A 17,189-nucleotide genomic window follows, 5' to 3' on the forward strand; every position below is an offset into this window, starting at 1 on the left:
ATAGTATTTACGGAAGTGACGTAACATTTGTACGTTGGTTATCGGTGCGAGGTTCAGCAACAGCAGGAAAATGTGAATATACCCGTAAACTATTTGTAGATTCATTTTAGATAATATCTGCTGTGATTTTTTTGAGCTCCTTTTGCAAAATGTCCTTTTTGGATTTATAAAGAGTGACGCTCCAGCTGAAAAATAATATTTTTTAATTAATCTCATTTTAATTCTTGCAAAGTTTTATATCCACAAGTGTAAATTTGCCAAAGTAAAACCCATTTTTTGTGTTTTCATGAAAGAACTGGAGGTGTATTTCAAGCATAGACTGTAAAAAGAAGGGTCAAGTCAGTTTCCTCTGCTAATAACAAGAAAGCTATCAAAACTATAAATCTGTGCTCCCACTTTAATATCTTTAATTCAATTTAATTTCCATTGCTCATATCCCCTGGTGTATCTTACTTTTTCTTCTCCTTTTTTAAAAAAAATTTTTTTTTTATTACTATTATTTATTTCTATTTATGTATGCATTTATTTTATTGTCACGTCTATTTGTTGTCTATCCAGTTATTATTAATATGATGCTCATCATATGGTCTTATGCACTGTTTGTGTATTTTGTAAAGCAATAATAAAGTTGTTAAAAAAACAGCAGGAAATATACTACAAACTGGCTAATTTGTTTATTAATCTTTTGATTTAAATTATTATCATCGTATTTGTTTTTGTTTTTTTCAGACCACAGCTGTATGATTTGATACGGATTCCAATAAGTCTTACAGAAAACTTAATTATTAATTTCATATCCACTGACCAACCATCTTCTGTTATCAGCTGTTTATAATTAACCCTATTTCTGTTGTGATTACAAATATAGGGAAGGAATCACTGTAAATAACATTAAAAGTAATATTTCATTTCATTTCTTTATTGAACATGTCGAGAGTAAAAACAAAACAAACAAAATAACAAAAATAAAAACAATGAATACATGTATATTAATAATCATCATCTCTAAAGAAGATGCCTGTCATGTTCAAAAGGGGTAAGAAGAAGTTAAAAACTTTTCTGGTCCTACTATACCCCCTTCTGCTATTCATATAATACTAATGGAATATATATTCCAGATAATTTGTACAGCCCATAAAATAACCAGAGTGTGGGGGTAATTCTGCATTATTTACGTTCATATTATTAAACATTAGTACATACGATTGAAGTTTACCCTCAATTTAATGTAACCGTATATATTATGGAGTTTATTACTGCTTCAATCAGTTCATTAAAAATCACTATTGCTCCATTGAGCGTGACGTCATAGCTTATTAAGACCGTAATCGCCCCTTATTGTAACACTGATCCTGAGTCAGTGTTCGAATTTTTTAAAACTTCGAAGTTGGAGCATTCGAACCGCTCAACATCTGACTCCAGATCGGTGATTTCGGAGGCCACGTAGCCACAGCGCAAGCCTCGCGGTATTTACGCTACCCAGAATCCAACGGTCTTCCTTTCTGCCTGAACCGACATGGTGGGTGCATAGCCGCTTCGTCTGAGGAATAATCCAAGTTGTTGAATCTGTCTGCATCTTTGCTTACACGCTTAGTTTTATCACTGGAAATGCATCTATATGTTCTGTGAAGTGTGTCCGTTCATATAATGTATATATTGCGCGTCGATGTTGTGGTATTTTTAGGTAAAAACTCGGTCAAAGCGACACAAGTGTAGCCGGTACGAGTCGCTGTCAGGAGGCTAAAGCTAACGTGGGGGAACACGCTTGATTTTACAGACTTGTTGAACTAATTTTATACATTTCCCGCATGTGTTATGGCCTGTATTTGTGGTTACGCTTGAATATATTTTAGTATAAGTTGAATTATGTATCGTAACTTGGTAGCATACAAGTGTGTCCGGTTGGGTTAGCTTTAACTTACCCGGCAGTGCTAAGTGAATGGGCCTGGACGCTGCCTAGTGTAGAGATGTTAAGACTTAAAAGTCGTAGTTTGGCTGTAAATCCACGTTTTTTTTAATGTTTGGTGTCTGATTTAAAACGACTTTAGCTTGTGTACATTGCTGTAATGTTATCAGCTGTGGTTGCTGCGCCGTCTGAAGCTAGGTGTGTGTAGCATGTGTGTCATGGCTGCTCAGCGTGGGACTCAATGAACTCGCTAACGCATCAGAGCAAGGCTTGGTTTGTTGACTTTACAGCATTGATGGCTGATGGTCTTGTAAGATTTAAATGCTAAATGTGTTTTGGGTAACGGTAATAATGGCGCAACTAGTGCTTTGGTGGCTACACTGCATGCTAAAAGGATGCTGAAGACATCAGACATGCAGGAAATGGGCTAGTGTAAGCTGTGTTTATGGCAAATGATTTTTTCATATAAATACTAGTAGATTTGTTCCCTTTTTACATTATTTATTCTAAGTTTTGAGACACAGTTCTAGATTCAAACAAGAATTTCAAGGACTTTATTTCTGAATGCTACCAATGTGTCCTAATGTCATTTTCTTCTCTTTTTGACAGCCTAAGGGAAAGAAGGCTAAGGGGAAGAAGGTGGCACCTGCCCCTTCTGTGGCCAAGAAACATGAGGCCAAGAAAGTCGTCAACCCCCTGTTCGAGAAGAGGCCAAAGAACTATGGCATCGGTGAGTTTGAACTCAAGTGGCATTTAATTTAAAACTGTGTTTATCATGACGGTGCAGATGATGTAAAGAATATTTGCTATCTTAAGAACACTGCAGACAACTCCACCAAGATCGCTGATGCACCTAAGACTTGTAGAGAGAGAATTACCTCCACCTTTTTTGTCGCTTCTTGTTGTATTAAATCTTTTTGTCCTCCACCAACAGGCCAGGATATTCAGCCCAAGCGTGATTTGACACGCTTTGTGAAATGGCCTCGTTACATTCGCCTGCAGAGGCAGCGCTCCATCCTCTACAAGCGTCTGAAGGTTCCCCCTGCAATCAACCAGTTCACCCAGGCCCTGGACCGCCAGACCGGTGAGTACTGACGGCTTACAGCTACGTACATGCTGTACTTCATCGATAATGTGTGTGTATATAGGCTCTGTAGCAGGTCCAATGTCGCTTTGCAGATGATGTGAAGAATATTTGCTATCTAAACAATAATGTTGACATCCCACCAAGATCACTGATGCAACTACTTAAAATATTGACATGGTCCTGATTACTTTTAAGGCACTGGTGGTGGTTGTTGAGTGTGAATTGTAATGTGGTGTCTTTTTTTTGTTTTATTCTCAGCCACGCAGCTGTTCAAGCTGGCCCACAAGTACAGGCCAGAGACCAAGCAGGAGAAGAAGCAGAGGCTGTTGGCTCGCGCTGAGCAGAAGGCCGCTGGAAAGGGAGACACCCCGACCAAGAGGCCCCCTGTCCTCCGCGCAGGTAAGACCCCCACCAAACCCTTTCGATGAACATCTTAGGTGTTTGACACTGAAGCGATTGCAGTTTTTTAAATCTTTTTGTCTGACTTGGCCTGGATGCAATGATGTTATGAATTTCTTCACCTGAAATCACCGTGATGGTTATTGAGCTTTTTAACCCTGAGCATTTTTGGCCATATTAACAAAATGTCTGTGCCTGGAGTTTGCCGAGCAGATTGTAAAGTTACACATTTGCTCTTTTTTTTCTCACAGGTGTCAACACTGTCACCTCCCTGGTGGAGAGCAAGAAGGCCCAGCTCGTCATCATTGCCCACGATGTGGACCCAATTGAGGTACATTTGCACAATGTTACTGGCTGCAGTGTAGCTTTCTTTAAGTTAAGTCCAGGAAGTGGTCACTAGCAATGATGTTTGAATTTCTTCACCTGAACAAACCGTGTCGATCAAAATACGAGCTTTTTAACCCTGAGCAGTGACCGTAAACCAAGAACATATCTTCATTACAGTTCTTGGTCTGAAGTTTCTGAATATTTGTTTGTACCAATACTAATATTTTCTCTGGTTCCTGTGCTTCTGTAGCTGGTCGTCTTCCTGCCATCTCTGTGCCGCAAGATGGGCGTCCCATACTGCATTGTCAAGGGCAAGGCTAGACTGGGCAGACTGGTGCACAGAAAGACATGCACTTCAGTTGCCTTCACACAGACAAACCCGTAAGTATTCACATGACCCAGATGAGTGAGATTTGTTCACTAGTAAAACAATCAGGACTGCATGACTGGGAACGGTTAAAACTATTAGTCCAAGATGAAACATTTATAAGTCCACATAAAATTCAAATTGGTGTTATAAAGTGCACTGTCTTCAGCAGTTGATGCAAATACATTTATGTTACTGGACCAATTCAGCCACGATTCATTCAACATATAAAGATCAAAGTTGTTGGTAAATGTTCAGTGCTGTTTCTAAATGCTTTTTTATCTGACTTGGCCTGGATGCAATGATGACCTGAATTTCTTCACCTGAATTCACCTTGATGGTTATTGAGCTTTTTAACCCTGAGCATTGGCCATAGTAACAAAATGTTGTTGGTAAATGTTCAGTGCTGTTTCTAAATGCTGTCGGTAATCCTCCGTCTGGTTTTGCTCCTTCCTAGCGAGGACAAAGGTGCACTTGCCAAGCTCGTGGAGGCCATCAAGACCAACTACAATGACAGATATGAGGAGGTAAGATTTGTTTATTCAGTGAACTGTAGATTCTCACAAGTTTAACTAAATGGCTCTTTATTGGAGACCAAATTGCACCATTTTTATAATCCTCTTCTTCAAACTTGTCTTCCAGATCCGTCGTCACTGGGGAGGCAACATCATGGGCCCCAAGTCCACAGCTCGCATCACCAAGCTGGAGAAGGCAAAGGCCAAGGAACTGGCAACCAAGCTTGGTTAAAATGTTTGGAATAAAAAAAGTTGTATGTCCTAATTATTGAGTGTTTGTTTTTTATTGTGACAACTAAATATATGGGTTTTAAAAACCAAGCTGCACCTGTAGTTTATTCATTTAACAGATTACAGCAAAGAGCTGTAAGTATTAGACTAATAAGTACAATTTAATTCATCTAACATTTATAATTGTATAATTTATACACTATAATTTTACTATCCACTCTTTTCCTCAAGCTGAGAAGTCACTTAAGTTTGCAACAAAATGACTGGATCTGAGTTGGCCCCTCTTTATGAATTACATGCTCCAGATATCAGATATATAATGTTTTTACACCAAATTGCTTAAATTAAGTGATTGAAAACTTCTGGGACCCACATATTTCCCATGTGTTCATAATAGCAGTGACATCACGATAAACCACTTTTATAGTATTCAAACAAAGTTGTTTTTTTTTTAACTTTTTCTAGAAGGTTAGTATAAAAACCATTTGCTCTTTATTGAGCAACAGGCTGCATTTCATGCTGCTGATTCTGAATGAAACTGAATCATTTACTGAAAGGGGCGTGTTCAAGTGAAAAATAGCAGTGCCAAGTTCAATATTGAGGTCATTGACAAAATGGAAAAAAAAAACGATATATTTAAACTTCTAATGCATCTTTGCATTCAAGGATCAAGGCAAGTGAATAAATATCAAAATAAAGCTGTGCAGTCCCTGAAAAACAAGTAACAATGGGTTGTTCAAGACATGTTAAGAAGAGCATTCTTTATTAAGAAATGAATAAAAGAGGGGAAAACCATTACAAGTGCAGAAAATGATAGGCTTTCAGCTAAAATGATATCAAACGCTTTAAAATAAAAGACAAAGCCAGAAAGGCGAGGAAGATTAAAGAAAAAGTATTCGATATATTTGTGAATAATATAAGTCTTAAATAGTTATCAGCTCCAGGAGGATCAAAGAAGATCGAAGATTGTGTTTGAGTACTGTAACAATCAGACGGGTCTATGTCAGTCACTCTGCTCTGCTCTGAGTCGAGGAGAAAAAAATACGTATGAAGCGGTTACAGTTTTTGCCAAATAACACATTGAGACCTAAAAAGAAATGGCGTAATATTTTGTGGCTGTGTGTGCAGCCAAGGGATTGTGAATGTGGCGACGTAGGGACGAGGACAGTTATGGTCAGACGTCCTGCAAACTCGTATTTTTCCGACCGTGAAGTACACAAGACGATCTGGTACGAGTTCACCGGTGGTGCAAGTTACGAATGGGGATGTTTCTCGTGACTTTCACCGGTAAACAGGTCCGGAAAAACACGAGTGGGTTGCCTGGAACGCTACAAAGTCGTAAGTTGTGACTTGAAGCTGTAATTTACGATTTCAAAAGCCTGACCTGGAACACCAGCATTAGCGAAAAAAGATGTCAACACTTACTTTTTTTGAAATTATTTACTTTTCTTGACTTTCTGTAAAATATTATCTTACTTTTTTTCCAATTTTCTTGGTTTGCCAAATAGAATGTGCAGACCCAATGCAGTTGGGTTCCTGACCCACCAATTTATTTGAAGAATTTTGAGGTTATATAATGTTTTTACACCAAATAGCTTAAATTAAGTGTATTGAAAACTAATGAGCAATATGTGTAAGAAAGCAGAGCACAAAGGTCTATTCATATTAATTTATTCTTGCATATATGCATGTTTAAGGAGAAAAATCCACAGCTATTTACATATTTGTCAGTGAATGTATGCAGCGAACTGGAGCTGCTACAGTTCAGATGACATCGATCGGAGGCAGTACGACACCTCGGACACGATCCAGGTGTGACTTCACTGAATTAAAATCAGGTCACAACTTGATCTTCTTGATGAACTTGGCGTACCACATGTAGGAGGTTGCAGCACACAGGCCGTACCTTTAAATATGAAGTGAGAAAATGAGGCAGTTAGGTAAATATAAATAACACAAGTGAAGGGATATTTATGGTATAACATCAGATACGTGTAATTAATCCCCAGAGGAAACATCGACCCACCATGTGACGATGTACTGCATGTGCTCGTTCCTCAGTGTGACTCTGGTTTGTCCACCTACTGGTCCACCAGGGACTGTGCTCGCTGCATGAGACATTTACATTCACCATGATGTCTCCATCGCCATTTATACAAGCAAATATAATAGTATATTAAAGGGATAGTTAAACATTTTGTCAAGTTGGCCCATTGCCATAATCCCTATAGTCATAGCATAGCTTGTCAGTGCAAGCTATTTTTAGAACTACACTACGGAGGCTAATGGGATTTCTTGGTTTCCCTAAAACTCATCAAATACACAATCCAACAATGCCCTTGTGGACAAGTTGTGATCTGCACATTCACCACGCTATGAGATAATAACAGAACGTTACGAGACAGAGTTGTTTTCAAGGCAAATGCAGACTGCTTGCTGAAAAACTGCCCCTGAAAGCAGTTTTGCATGAATTTGCCTCGAAAACAACTCTGTCTCGTAACGTTCTGTTATTATCTCATAGCGTGGTGAATGTGCAGGTCACAACTTGTCCACCAGAGCGTTTTGGAGTTGTTGGATTGTGTATTTGATGAGGGAAACCAAGAAATCCCATTAGCCTCCGTAGCGTAGCTCTGAGCAGCTCACCGCTCTGCTCCGCCGTTCTAAAAATAGCTTGCACCGACAATTAAAGGTAACGAACCTACTGCTATGACTATAGAGATTATGGCAGTGGGCCGATTTGCCAAAATGTTGAACTATCCCTTTAAGCCTGAAACTGATTATGATGGAGAGTTGGTGAGACTTTACCGAAGTCTGCATCGATGAAGACCGGCTCAGCTCCGGTGACCTGGGACATGGCCTCCAGGTCTCGATAATGCCAGCGGTTTCTCTCCACGTCGTTGTTTGGAACAAACGGTTTTCTGACCTCAGTGAGCCTGACGACCCCGACCACCTCCACCTCACCCTCCACCTGCACAGAGAGGAAACAGTCAACAATAGGAACGCTGCTTCTTCGATTTTAATGACATTTAATAATTCATTGTGATCTCTGAATATAATAAGGTTTTTTAAGACAGAAAAAATACATGGTTGACTGCATCATACTGCTCCTTTTGTTACCGAGCAAAACAAAAATGGAGGAGTTACAATCACAGCACTTAAAAATCATCACCAAGCAGTGGTGAAATAAAATTGACACATTCACTGAAGTGCTGCTCCTTAATATTTTCTTTTTCATGCCCCTTTATATTGTACGTACTGTTCTGTGACTGACAATTCAGAGCGAACGCATAGAAATAATAACTGAAAGACATTTAATAGCATAAGAAGTAAGAGGGACATTTTTCTGCATTGACTACATCTAATTTCCTTTATTGGGCGCCTTTTGGCTCAGAGGGTCCAAAATCTGGTGGCTCTTTGCTGCATATCATCCCTCCTCTCGGTCTCCCCATTTCCTGTCTCTCTCAACTATCCTACTATATCAAAATACCAAAATAATATACTTAATTTAATTTACTGTCCTTACTAATTTGATCTTCTTTTTTTTTTTCAAACATGTTTTTATTGAACTTTTTCTTGCAAAGCAGAAGAGACAGAGACAACAGAAAACATAGCACTAATAATAGTGCACAAAATACAGACAATTTAAGCCTGGCATAGTAAAAGGAAAAAATAAAATAATAAAATGATGAATAGATAAATCAATAAAATAAAATAAAAAATAATAAATTGAAGAAGAGAAAAAAAGGGGGGGAAATCAGGGAGACCAAAGAAGACAATATAATACATACTCAAGTTTTATAGCTAATCACACTATAAATCTGCATCCCAGGTCCGGTAGAATACAAAGGGTTTGTCCTTTAATGCTGTAGAGGAAGCCTCAAACGGAATACTAATTTGATCTTTATTAACTCTTTTAATACAGAAATAGATTGTAATGGAGCTTTTTCACAGACTACAATATAAATTCCAGTGTCATAACTCTCAGCCTCCTGCTGTGGCTTCTTTTTTAACTAAATATCTTGGTGTAAGTGGTCACATGTGTCACTGACCTGTCCTTTCATCCTGGTCTCTGGTCTGATCTTCTGGCGCGGGACGTATCCTCTGTTCACCAGGATCGTGACGCTGCCAGTGAACAGTCACCAGGTGAATATTATAAAGTAAAAAGTCACTGACTGCGCAGGTTTAAACCAGGTGATGATGTTTTATCTTACCCGAGGTCGGTGCAGTGGAACGGCGTGACGATGTTGGCGCCGGTCTCTCCGCTCGACGACAGCTGTCCCGCCTCTCTGGCCTCCTTCTCTGGGTCGACCGGGGAGCGGGGCAGGATGTACAGCTCCTTCGAGTGGTCGTACTGCCCGCGCACTCTCACCCGCCGGTACTCCAGGTCCTTCAGCTCATGAGGACTGTTCAGTGATAATCAATATAGATTAAAGTTTATTGATAACTAACAAAAGACATGATCATTTCTGAAGCTGTAAACAGCAACTTTTTTGCCTTTTTCTTTTCAATAGCTTCCAACTCATGTGACCTACTGACCCCAAACCAGTGCAGAATGGTCCAACTACTCTAGGTGAATAAGACAAACCACTTTGTCTGGTATTTTAGTGCTTGTTCAATTTTATATGAATATTTTAATATGATGCACCGTCCTATAATGTTACAGAAAACCCTGCATATGGTTTTTTTTCCTCGTGTAGAGAACTTGTTCTTGTCGACCAAACGGAGCTGCTCTCTCTCTCACATCTTCACTCACGCTGATTTTTAAATAGCACCAGTATTACATTACATCACTGGATGATGCTCATACTTTCCATTCATATTGCTACAACACAATACACTGAATTTCTGTTATTTCAAGCAAAAAAAACCCACCAACCTTTAATTGGGATTAACTCAGAAAAATGTTGAGATTAATTTCAATTAAAGCAGCACTACCATATTCAACTTTTCTCAATATTTTATCATATAAAGCTAAATTTCTGACCTTATTAGGCTAATTCATGATACAAATGAATCACTTAAAACCTAATTAAAATGTTAAATGCATCATCTTCAGTCTTTCTGATAAAGCAGGAGTTGTAGCTGTTGTGAACGGTCAGTAGCGTCTTACTCCAGAGGAAGAGGAATGGGTTCTGCAGTGGTGAGTTTGGCCAGGTCGGCAATCAGCTCCAACTTCCACTGACGCCGTTTCACCTGCAACACAAACAAAAACATCTGAGTCCACTGAAAACAAACAGGCATGAATATTATTAATGAATTATCATGTAATGATACATAAACTGTAAATAATCTGTAGGCCTACCTGCCAGGTGCCGAGGCCGAAGGTGGTGGCAGGGATGAGCAGCAGGAACCATTTGAGGAAGGAGTCTTCTCCCTTCTCTGCTCCGACTGCTGTCGAGCTCGGCTGTCGCCCGAACTTCACAAACCTACCTGTATATCAACAACAAAGTTAAAATCTTTAAAAAACAAAACATCTAAAGCTCAGTCTGTAACACTACCATATCTGCTTTAACTTTGTTCTCAAATTGGAAAATCTTAACAAGATCTTGTTTTACTATACACTCTGTAGCCACTTTCACCTGTACAATCTATTGGAAATCAATACAACTTCTACATTTTTAAAGCCTGTAACTTTCCATCTCAGTGGACATTGTCAGAAATGTGCATTCAATACATTAGGTAAAAGGGTTTGGATAACAGGTGCAGGAGAGGTTTTCATTATACTGAGAGGATTTGTCCTTCCAGTTTACATACAGTGCATTCATAAAGTATTCAGACCCCTTTACTTTTTCACATAGTGTTATGTTGCAGCCTTTTGTTATTATATTTCACCCAATCAATCCACACTCAATATACAATAACGATCCAGTGAACAGTTTTAGCCACTTATGTCAACAATCCCTCTTTATATCTGTCCTTATTGTCAATATTAGGATTAGAGAATATATTCTATGTCACATCTATAAGCATTTTTGTCCCTGTTGTCAAAATAAAAGTGGAAATAAGCTGTTGTCCTGTGTCACCATGTGTTGAGCTTGATCTCCAGTGAGTTTAGGATCATATTTACCTTCTGCACGTCTGAACAGAGGCAGTCTGGGCAGCAGCAAAGTCCTCTTGATGTAAACGACATTAGTCTGCAATGACACACATAACAACAACAAAAGAAAAACTCAAGTCAAAGCCCTGCAGCAAATTGACTTTTACACAACTCTGTCTTTGGGACGTGAAGACGACAAATGTCAAAGTTAGAAACATGATGTGACTCGCCTGTTTTTTCAGTGTTGACAGAAACCTGTTGGAAAAAGCCACCACGACTTTCAGAGCAGCCATCCTGGATCAAACACATCCACGGAGCAGCAGGTAAAACTGACTGAAACAAACCACTAATGACGAGCTACGACAGCAGCATGATACATAAGGTGCTAACACCAACAGCCGGATTAGATCTGCTTGCGCGTTTCTTCGTGCATTTACGGTACAGGTGCTGGAAGCGGCCAAAATGGAAACAACTGAGTGGAAAATGGGAAAAAGTGTCAGTGTCACAATTTTGAAGATGATTTTCTCATTAACAATATTCTCATCCTGAGAAAACTTTACATAGGCTACACATAGGCCCACATAAGTGCAAATTTCTAAAATCGACTAATAGGGTTCTTCATTTCATAAAGCCCTCAATCTTATGAAAAGGAAAAATGCCATTGAACTGTTTAGTATTATTGATAAATGTGATTTACAAATGAAGGCTCTCGGCCCCTAGGCTTTGTTTATTTTTATTTTTATTTTTTTTATAAATATGCATGTGTTGTATAGGCCATGTTTTTTTCTCTTTCTTTGTTCATTCTTTCTTTCTCTGGTTATGCACCTCGTTCCTTTATTGAGTTGTTAAATAAACGTAGGCCAGGGCCGTATGTATCACGTTTATTAACTTTGTTTTGATGCTAATTTACTATGAGTATCAGTCTTATGCAGAATAATTCAGTCATGCCATAAATGTTTGTACATAACTATTTGTGAAATATTATATTATATTATTATAAATAATGAAAAGTGTGAATATGGCTCGTCTTGAAACATCATGTCTAAAATATTAAAACAAGTTCAACTTAATGATTCAATTCAAAATCTGTTTTGTTTTGTTCTATTTTATTTTTGTTTTATTTTATCAGAAATGTTATGGCATAAAAAAAGTCCTAAATTGTTGTTATAAAAAAGGTTGGCGCAACAGCGGTACCGTAATTGCACGAGGAGACGCGCACGAGGTCCAGTTGAATAACCGTCGTGTTTCCGCTCGGAGGGGGACCGTCTCTGCTGTTACTACTTCCGGGTCTCTCTAGTCGCTCCGCCCCGCTGTTTTTGACCCACGTGTGGACAGAAGAAGTGTGTTGATATTGTAGCCTATTATTTTGTGCATGTCTGTGTCCGTGTATCCGTATTATTAACTGGATTAAAAGGATTAAAAGGACGACACTAGCTCGGTGAAGTCGCAGACATCATGGACCTCGCCTCCAGAGACTCGTACATCCAGAAACTCGCCAGTAAAGTGATTTCTCAGCAGGAGCAGGAGCCGAAGAAGAGGCCGTTTGGTAAAGTTCATTAGTAATTAATTTACACGGTGTTATCACAACGAGCACAGCTGCTGTTAATGATGATAATTATCCCACTAATATGTACATTTTGTGTCAGAGAGATAGATGTAGAGAAATGCTTCTTGTCAGCAAACCTCGTGCTGGTACAGCAGATGACCACAGGGGGCGCTACACTGTTTAAAACTGTTTTCTCATGTCATACTGTATCTAATACCTTATACCCAGGGGGCAAAGCAAAAAAACGGACACGGAGCGTTGTAAAAGGTTTGACACCAGAAATGATATCTAGGAACTTCAAGGATTAAAACCTGGGTGGACAACCCGGTCAACTAGCTGCTGGAAAGCTACAGGGGGCCAAAACCCCTTTCTTGGGTCATTTTGCTGGCGAAATGATGTAAATGCAAATATTTAGGTACTACAATGGCATAAATAGTCATACAACTATAAAATTTGGCAGAGAGTATCTTGACACATAGGGAGAGGCAAGAAAAGAAGATTCTGGGGTTTGTTGCAACTCGATTTTAAGATATCACCCTCAACATCCCAAAAAAGACCAAAAAAAGTACTGTTCGCCTGACAAATTTTCATGGAAATTATTATTTTTCAGCACTTTATGGAGAATATCTATGCTTAACATGTATATAGAAAATGTCCTTAATTCATAAGCTTCCATTTGAGTCCAAGATAGCCTTTCTACTAGCTACTGGAAAGCTACAGGCTGTCTCCAAACAATGCAACACCTATTGTGAAAAACTACATGTTAACTGGCCTGATCAGAAACCATTCTATTTCTGGTCTCCCCAAAGTGAACAGATAGATAGAGAAGACCGTTGGCCACAGCAAGTGGGGCTTTTGAGATAGAAAGGCTATCTTGGACTCAAATGGAAGCTTATGAATTAAGGACATTTTCTATATACATGTTAAGCATAGATATTCTCCATAAAGTGCTGAAAAATAATAATTTCCATGAGAATTTGTCAGGCGAACAGTACTTTTTTTGGGATGTTGAGGGTGATATCTTAAAATCCAGTTACAACAAACCCCAGAATCTTCTTTTCTTGCCTCTCCCTATGTGTCAAGATACTCTCTGCCAAATGTTATAGTTGTATGACTATTTATGCCATTGTAGTACCTAAATATTTGCATTTACATCATTTCGCCAGCAAAATGACCCAAGAAAGGGGTTTTGGCCCCCTGTAGCTTTCCAGCAGCTAGTTGACCGGGTTGTCCACCCAGGTTTTAATCCTTGAAGTTCCTAGATATCATTTCTGGTGTCAAACCTTTTACAACACTCTGTGTCCGTTTTTCAAAAAACTGGGATTTTGCCCCCTGGGTATTATGTAAATTAGTTAATAGATTAACTAACTTGTCACCACAAACGTGGACACCATCAATTCAGATTTATGTTGAATCTTCAGCTTCTCACACACTTGCAGAGTCTTTGGCCTCTCTTATTTATGTAGATGTTATTATTTTGGATGTTTGTCTGTCCATATCTTTAGAGTTTTTCACTGTTGATTGAAATAATATTTGAGGGTTTTAGGATATTGTGATATTTCTCATTTGTCTTTCATCAAAACAACTGATGGATTAAGCCAGTAGTTTTAACTGTAAGATTAAAAAAAGTTTTTTCTTGAGATAATTGTTCTCTCAGATCTTAAAGGTGATAAATAATTGCTTGATTTATTTTGAATATTGTAGTTTTACTTTTACTGACTTCAAATATATATTTAATTAATAGGAGACGTGAAGTGTTAAGCTGCTCTAAACGATATCTCATTGTTATTTATAACTGTGTTATTATGACAATGACAAATAAAGGTAAGTATTAAGTGAGTTTCTCATTGACCTGGATGTCACATGGTCAAGTGTCACAAGAAAAGACGGGTGAATTAAACTTACTACATCATCGTGATCCATCCATATCAGCAGCTGTTATTGATTTTTGTCTCTTAGGAAAATGAAATAAGGAACCAAGTTAACCACAATCCCATGATGTTTTAATGTAGGTCACAAAATATCATCAGATCCACTCTGATCTCATGCTTGTTTAAGTTACATGTCAAAGTTCCTACTCTGGTTATTTTGAGATAGTTGGCATAAAAATGTGGTTTGCTAATATCTTTTACATACGTGATTTTAATATTTGTGTGTATGTGTGTTTTTTTCTGTAGCTCATTTCAAGGGCAAAAATGACATCGGTCCCCCGGGGAAGAAGAAGAAGAAGTGTAAAAAGAAAAATCAGAAAGAGAAAGTCACCAATGAGAAGAAACCTAAAGCCCAACAGAAGCCCTCGCCCTTTGCAGCAGCACAGAAAAATCCCGTCACAGGAAAACAAAAAGCCTCACAAGCGGGGAGTGTAAATGGATCCACAGCACAGACACCCAAAGGTGCAGGAACTCATTAATTTTTCCTTTATATCACCAGCACTTTGTCTCTGTGTGTTGTTCCTAAAGTCATGTCTTCTTTCTTCCTCTCTTTCTTTATAGGAGTTAATAATGCACCGTCCAACTTCTCAACAGTAGATATTTTACGCAAGAGGCTTCACGAGAAGATTGAAGAGTCCAGAGGGCAGGTGTGTACATTGATTTTACAGACTATAACTGAAAGACACATGCTGCTTCAGATTACGACACAACACTGACCCTGTTCAGACACTGTTCAGTGGTTAGGGTTCATAATATTTCAATGCAATTCAATAGATGGATGTGTTGTTCTTAGCCAATGAACAGACAGCTCTGTTGGTATCTGTATCGGCTCTTTGAAGTACTGTATTTATATTTTATCAGTAGTTGTCATGGTGAAAGAGGTTTTTTGTTGTATTTGAATCTCCAGTTGTTGGTAATTCCTTTGTTTAGTTTGCACATGAAGATATGCTATAGGATGATATAGGAATAGGAATACAGGTGCGATTTGTCCGTCTGAATGCCTAAAAATAACCTGTATTTTTTTTGTGTGCATACAACTGTGTGTGTTTTTTATATTAGAGCTTTTTCTTAATATAAATATAGACTTTTGGAATCACAATATGTCAACCTAGCCTACTGTAGCCTACTGTTTCACCAGATTCTTTCCAATACACTGTCCTAATATGAAGAGATCAATCAAGATGCATTTCAAACCCAGATGTGAACAGAAAGTATTCAAAGCTACAGAGACCGTTATGCCACTTGCATTGAACTCCACCCACTTTTTTCATCAATTTGTCTGTAAAACCTGCAGGACAAGTCAATATTGGCTTATTAGGAGCCATTTGAATGATAAAAACTGTTTGTTTTTTACAACTGTTTACGATGCTGATACAGCAAACAGGAGATGTCTAAGACACTAATTAGAAGAGGTCAGGACTTTTGTGCATGTTCAGGTCTCTATTTCCATCCAGGATTCACTGTTTAGCGCAGGTGCAGTTTATTCCAACATGAAAAATATTACAGGGTCTCAACATGTGATTTATCATGTCTTTCAACAGGGAGCCCCAAAGGATGTGTTATCAGATGCAGTCCAGGCAAAGCGGGCGAAACGAAAGCTTGAACGCGAACGCAAGAAGAGAAAGAGGAAAGAGTTTCGCATGAAGCAGCTGGCGGAGAAAAATGGCGAGGAGCCGCAGCCGGAGGTAAAACAGGAAACGCCGGCTGCTGCTGCTGCGCCTGCTGAAAACAAGAGGAATAAATCGGCGATTATCTTCAACAAGGTGGAGATGGTGGAAGAGATTTATGAAAGCGAAGTGCAGAAAAGGAAGAAGAAGAAACAGGGCGTAAAGGGCCAGTTAACGCCGCTGACGGGGAAGAACTACAAGCAGCTGCTCGGTCGCGTGGAGGCTCGCAAGGCGAAGCTGGAGGAGCTGAGGGAGAAGGACGAGGGGAAGGCCAAGGAGATGGAGAAGAAGATGCAGTGGACCAACCTCCTCTACAAGGCCGAGGGCATCAAAATCAAAGACGACGAGGACATGCTGCGCACCTCGCTGAAGAAGAAGGAGAAGAGGCAGGCTCAGGTGAAGAAGAGGTGGGACGAGCGCTGCGAGGGCGTCGTGGGCAAGATGCAGCAGCGGCAGGACAAGAGACGCAGGAACATCCAGAAACGCAAGCAAATCAAAACGGAAAAGAAGAAGGACAGAGCGCGGAAGAGAGGCAGGGTGCTGCCCGAGGACTTGAAAAAAGCTGCAGTGTAAAAAAAAAAAAATCTGTGGTGTTTTATCATAAGACAAAGGAAACAAAGTCTAAACAATGAGTGTGATTTATTAAAAGATACGTATAAACGTGCCACAGCTGGTGCACATTTTGTACCTTCAAGGTTTAATATGTGTGTTATGTTTAATAAAGCTATATTCCTTCATTGTGAGGAAGAAATGAAAACTTCTGTTGAATTTGTTGGATTTGTGCGATGAAAAATAGGTGTTTATTTAAAGCAGTGGTTCATCATGGACCTTATAAACTGAGACACGTTAGATAGATGTAGATGTTTTATTACAGAAAGTCACGACCACCATACATTGGGTTATTTATGGAGACAATAAATAAATAAATAATCCCACTCCACTTTTAAAAGGATAGGTCAACATTTAGAAGAATAAGGTCATTTATGTGTCTGCTCTATACAATATTACACTACTATAATCCACTATGTATTTATACTGTGTCTTTTTTCTATCATTTTTTTTATTGTTAAAGAAATTCCACATGAACAAGAGATTAAAGTACTGTAATGGAAGATGAGAAAACAAAAACAAAGATTTAAAAAGGATGCCAGAAGTAAAAAATACTAGAAATATATC

The 17,189-nt window shown here is 38.8% G+C and overlaps 3 protein-coding genes and 5 non-coding genes across 9 annotated transcripts; 7 read left to right on the top strand and 1 right to left on the bottom strand.

Annotated features, from left to right (window-relative positions):
• The first annotated feature begins 1,406 nt into the window (after window positions 1–1,406).
• On the top strand, window positions 1,407–4,866 carry rpl7a (ribosomal protein L7a). The gene is made up of 8 exons (XM_085793097.1): window positions 1,407–1,519; window positions 2,516–2,636; window positions 2,841–2,990; window positions 3,252–3,392; window positions 3,644–3,723; window positions 3,970–4,100; window positions 4,544–4,613; window positions 4,729–4,866. Exons 1-8 carry the CDS (start codon window positions 1,517–1,519, stop codon window positions 4,831–4,833), a joined length of 801 nt encoding a protein of 266 aa, XP_085649223.1. The 5' UTR covers window positions 1,407–1,516; the 3' UTR covers window positions 4,834–4,866.
• Window positions 2,689–2,758, top strand: LOC146977107 (small nucleolar RNA SNORD24). The gene has a single exon (XR_015037310.1). It is a non-coding gene; the product is annotated as a small nucleolar RNA SNORD24 (small nucleolar RNA).
• On the top strand, window positions 3,081–3,149 carry LOC146977108 (small nucleolar RNA SNORD24). Its single transcript, XR_015037327.1, has one exon. It is a non-coding gene; the product is annotated as a small nucleolar RNA SNORD24 (small nucleolar RNA).
• On the top strand, window positions 3,488–3,559 carry LOC146977109 (small nucleolar RNA SNORD36). Its single transcript, XR_015037309.1, has one exon. It is a non-coding gene; the product is annotated as a small nucleolar RNA SNORD36 (small nucleolar RNA).
• LOC146977110 (small nucleolar RNA SNORD36) lies at window positions 3,790–3,864 on the top strand. Its single transcript, XR_015037323.1, has one exon. It is a non-coding gene; the product is annotated as a small nucleolar RNA SNORD36 (small nucleolar RNA).
• Window positions 4,383–4,454, top strand: LOC146977111 (small nucleolar RNA SNORD36). Its single transcript, XR_015037326.1, has one exon. It is a non-coding gene; the product is annotated as a small nucleolar RNA SNORD36 (small nucleolar RNA).
• A 1,620-nt stretch (window positions 4,867–6,486) lies between the features above and the next one.
• surf1 (SURF1 cytochrome c oxidase assembly factor) lies at window positions 6,487–11,309 on the bottom strand. The gene is made up of 9 exons (XM_085793086.1): window positions 11,100–11,309; window positions 10,900–10,966; window positions 10,135–10,262; window positions 9,943–10,025; window positions 9,044–9,235; window positions 8,882–8,954; window positions 7,638–7,800; window positions 6,859–6,940; window positions 6,487–6,738 (listed from the first exon to the last, which is right to left on the bottom strand). Exons 1-9 carry the CDS (start codon window positions 11,160–11,162, stop codon window positions 6,672–6,674), a joined length of 918 nt encoding a protein of 305 aa, XP_085649212.1. The 5' UTR covers window positions 11,163–11,309; the 3' UTR covers window positions 6,487–6,671.
• An 844-nt stretch (window positions 11,310–12,153) lies between these two features.
• surf6 (surfeit 6) lies at window positions 12,154–16,754 on the top strand. 2 transcript variants are annotated; one of them, XM_085793098.1, is made up of 4 exons: window positions 12,154–12,415; window positions 14,593–14,808; window positions 14,908–14,993; window positions 15,888–16,754. In XM_085793098.1, exons 1-4 carry the CDS (start codon window positions 12,325–12,327, stop codon window positions 16,584–16,586), a joined length of 1,092 nt encoding a protein of 363 aa, XP_085649224.1. In that variant the 5' UTR covers window positions 12,154–12,324; the 3' UTR covers window positions 16,587–16,754. The 2 variants fall into 2 exon arrangements, with proteins under 2 accessions (XP_085649224.1, XP_085649225.1); XM_085793099.1 differs by having other exon boundaries at window positions 12,163–12,415; window positions 14,911–14,993.
• The last annotated feature ends 435 nt before the right edge of the window (window positions 16,755–17,189 follow it).

The sequence above is a fragment of the Trachurus japonicus genome, chromosome 12 (genome assembly GCF_045865225.1).
Source record: "Trachurus japonicus isolate A0001 chromosome 12, Traja_1.0".
Classification (NCBI taxonomy): Eukaryota; Metazoa; Chordata; class Actinopteri; order Carangiformes; family Carangidae; genus Trachurus; species Trachurus japonicus.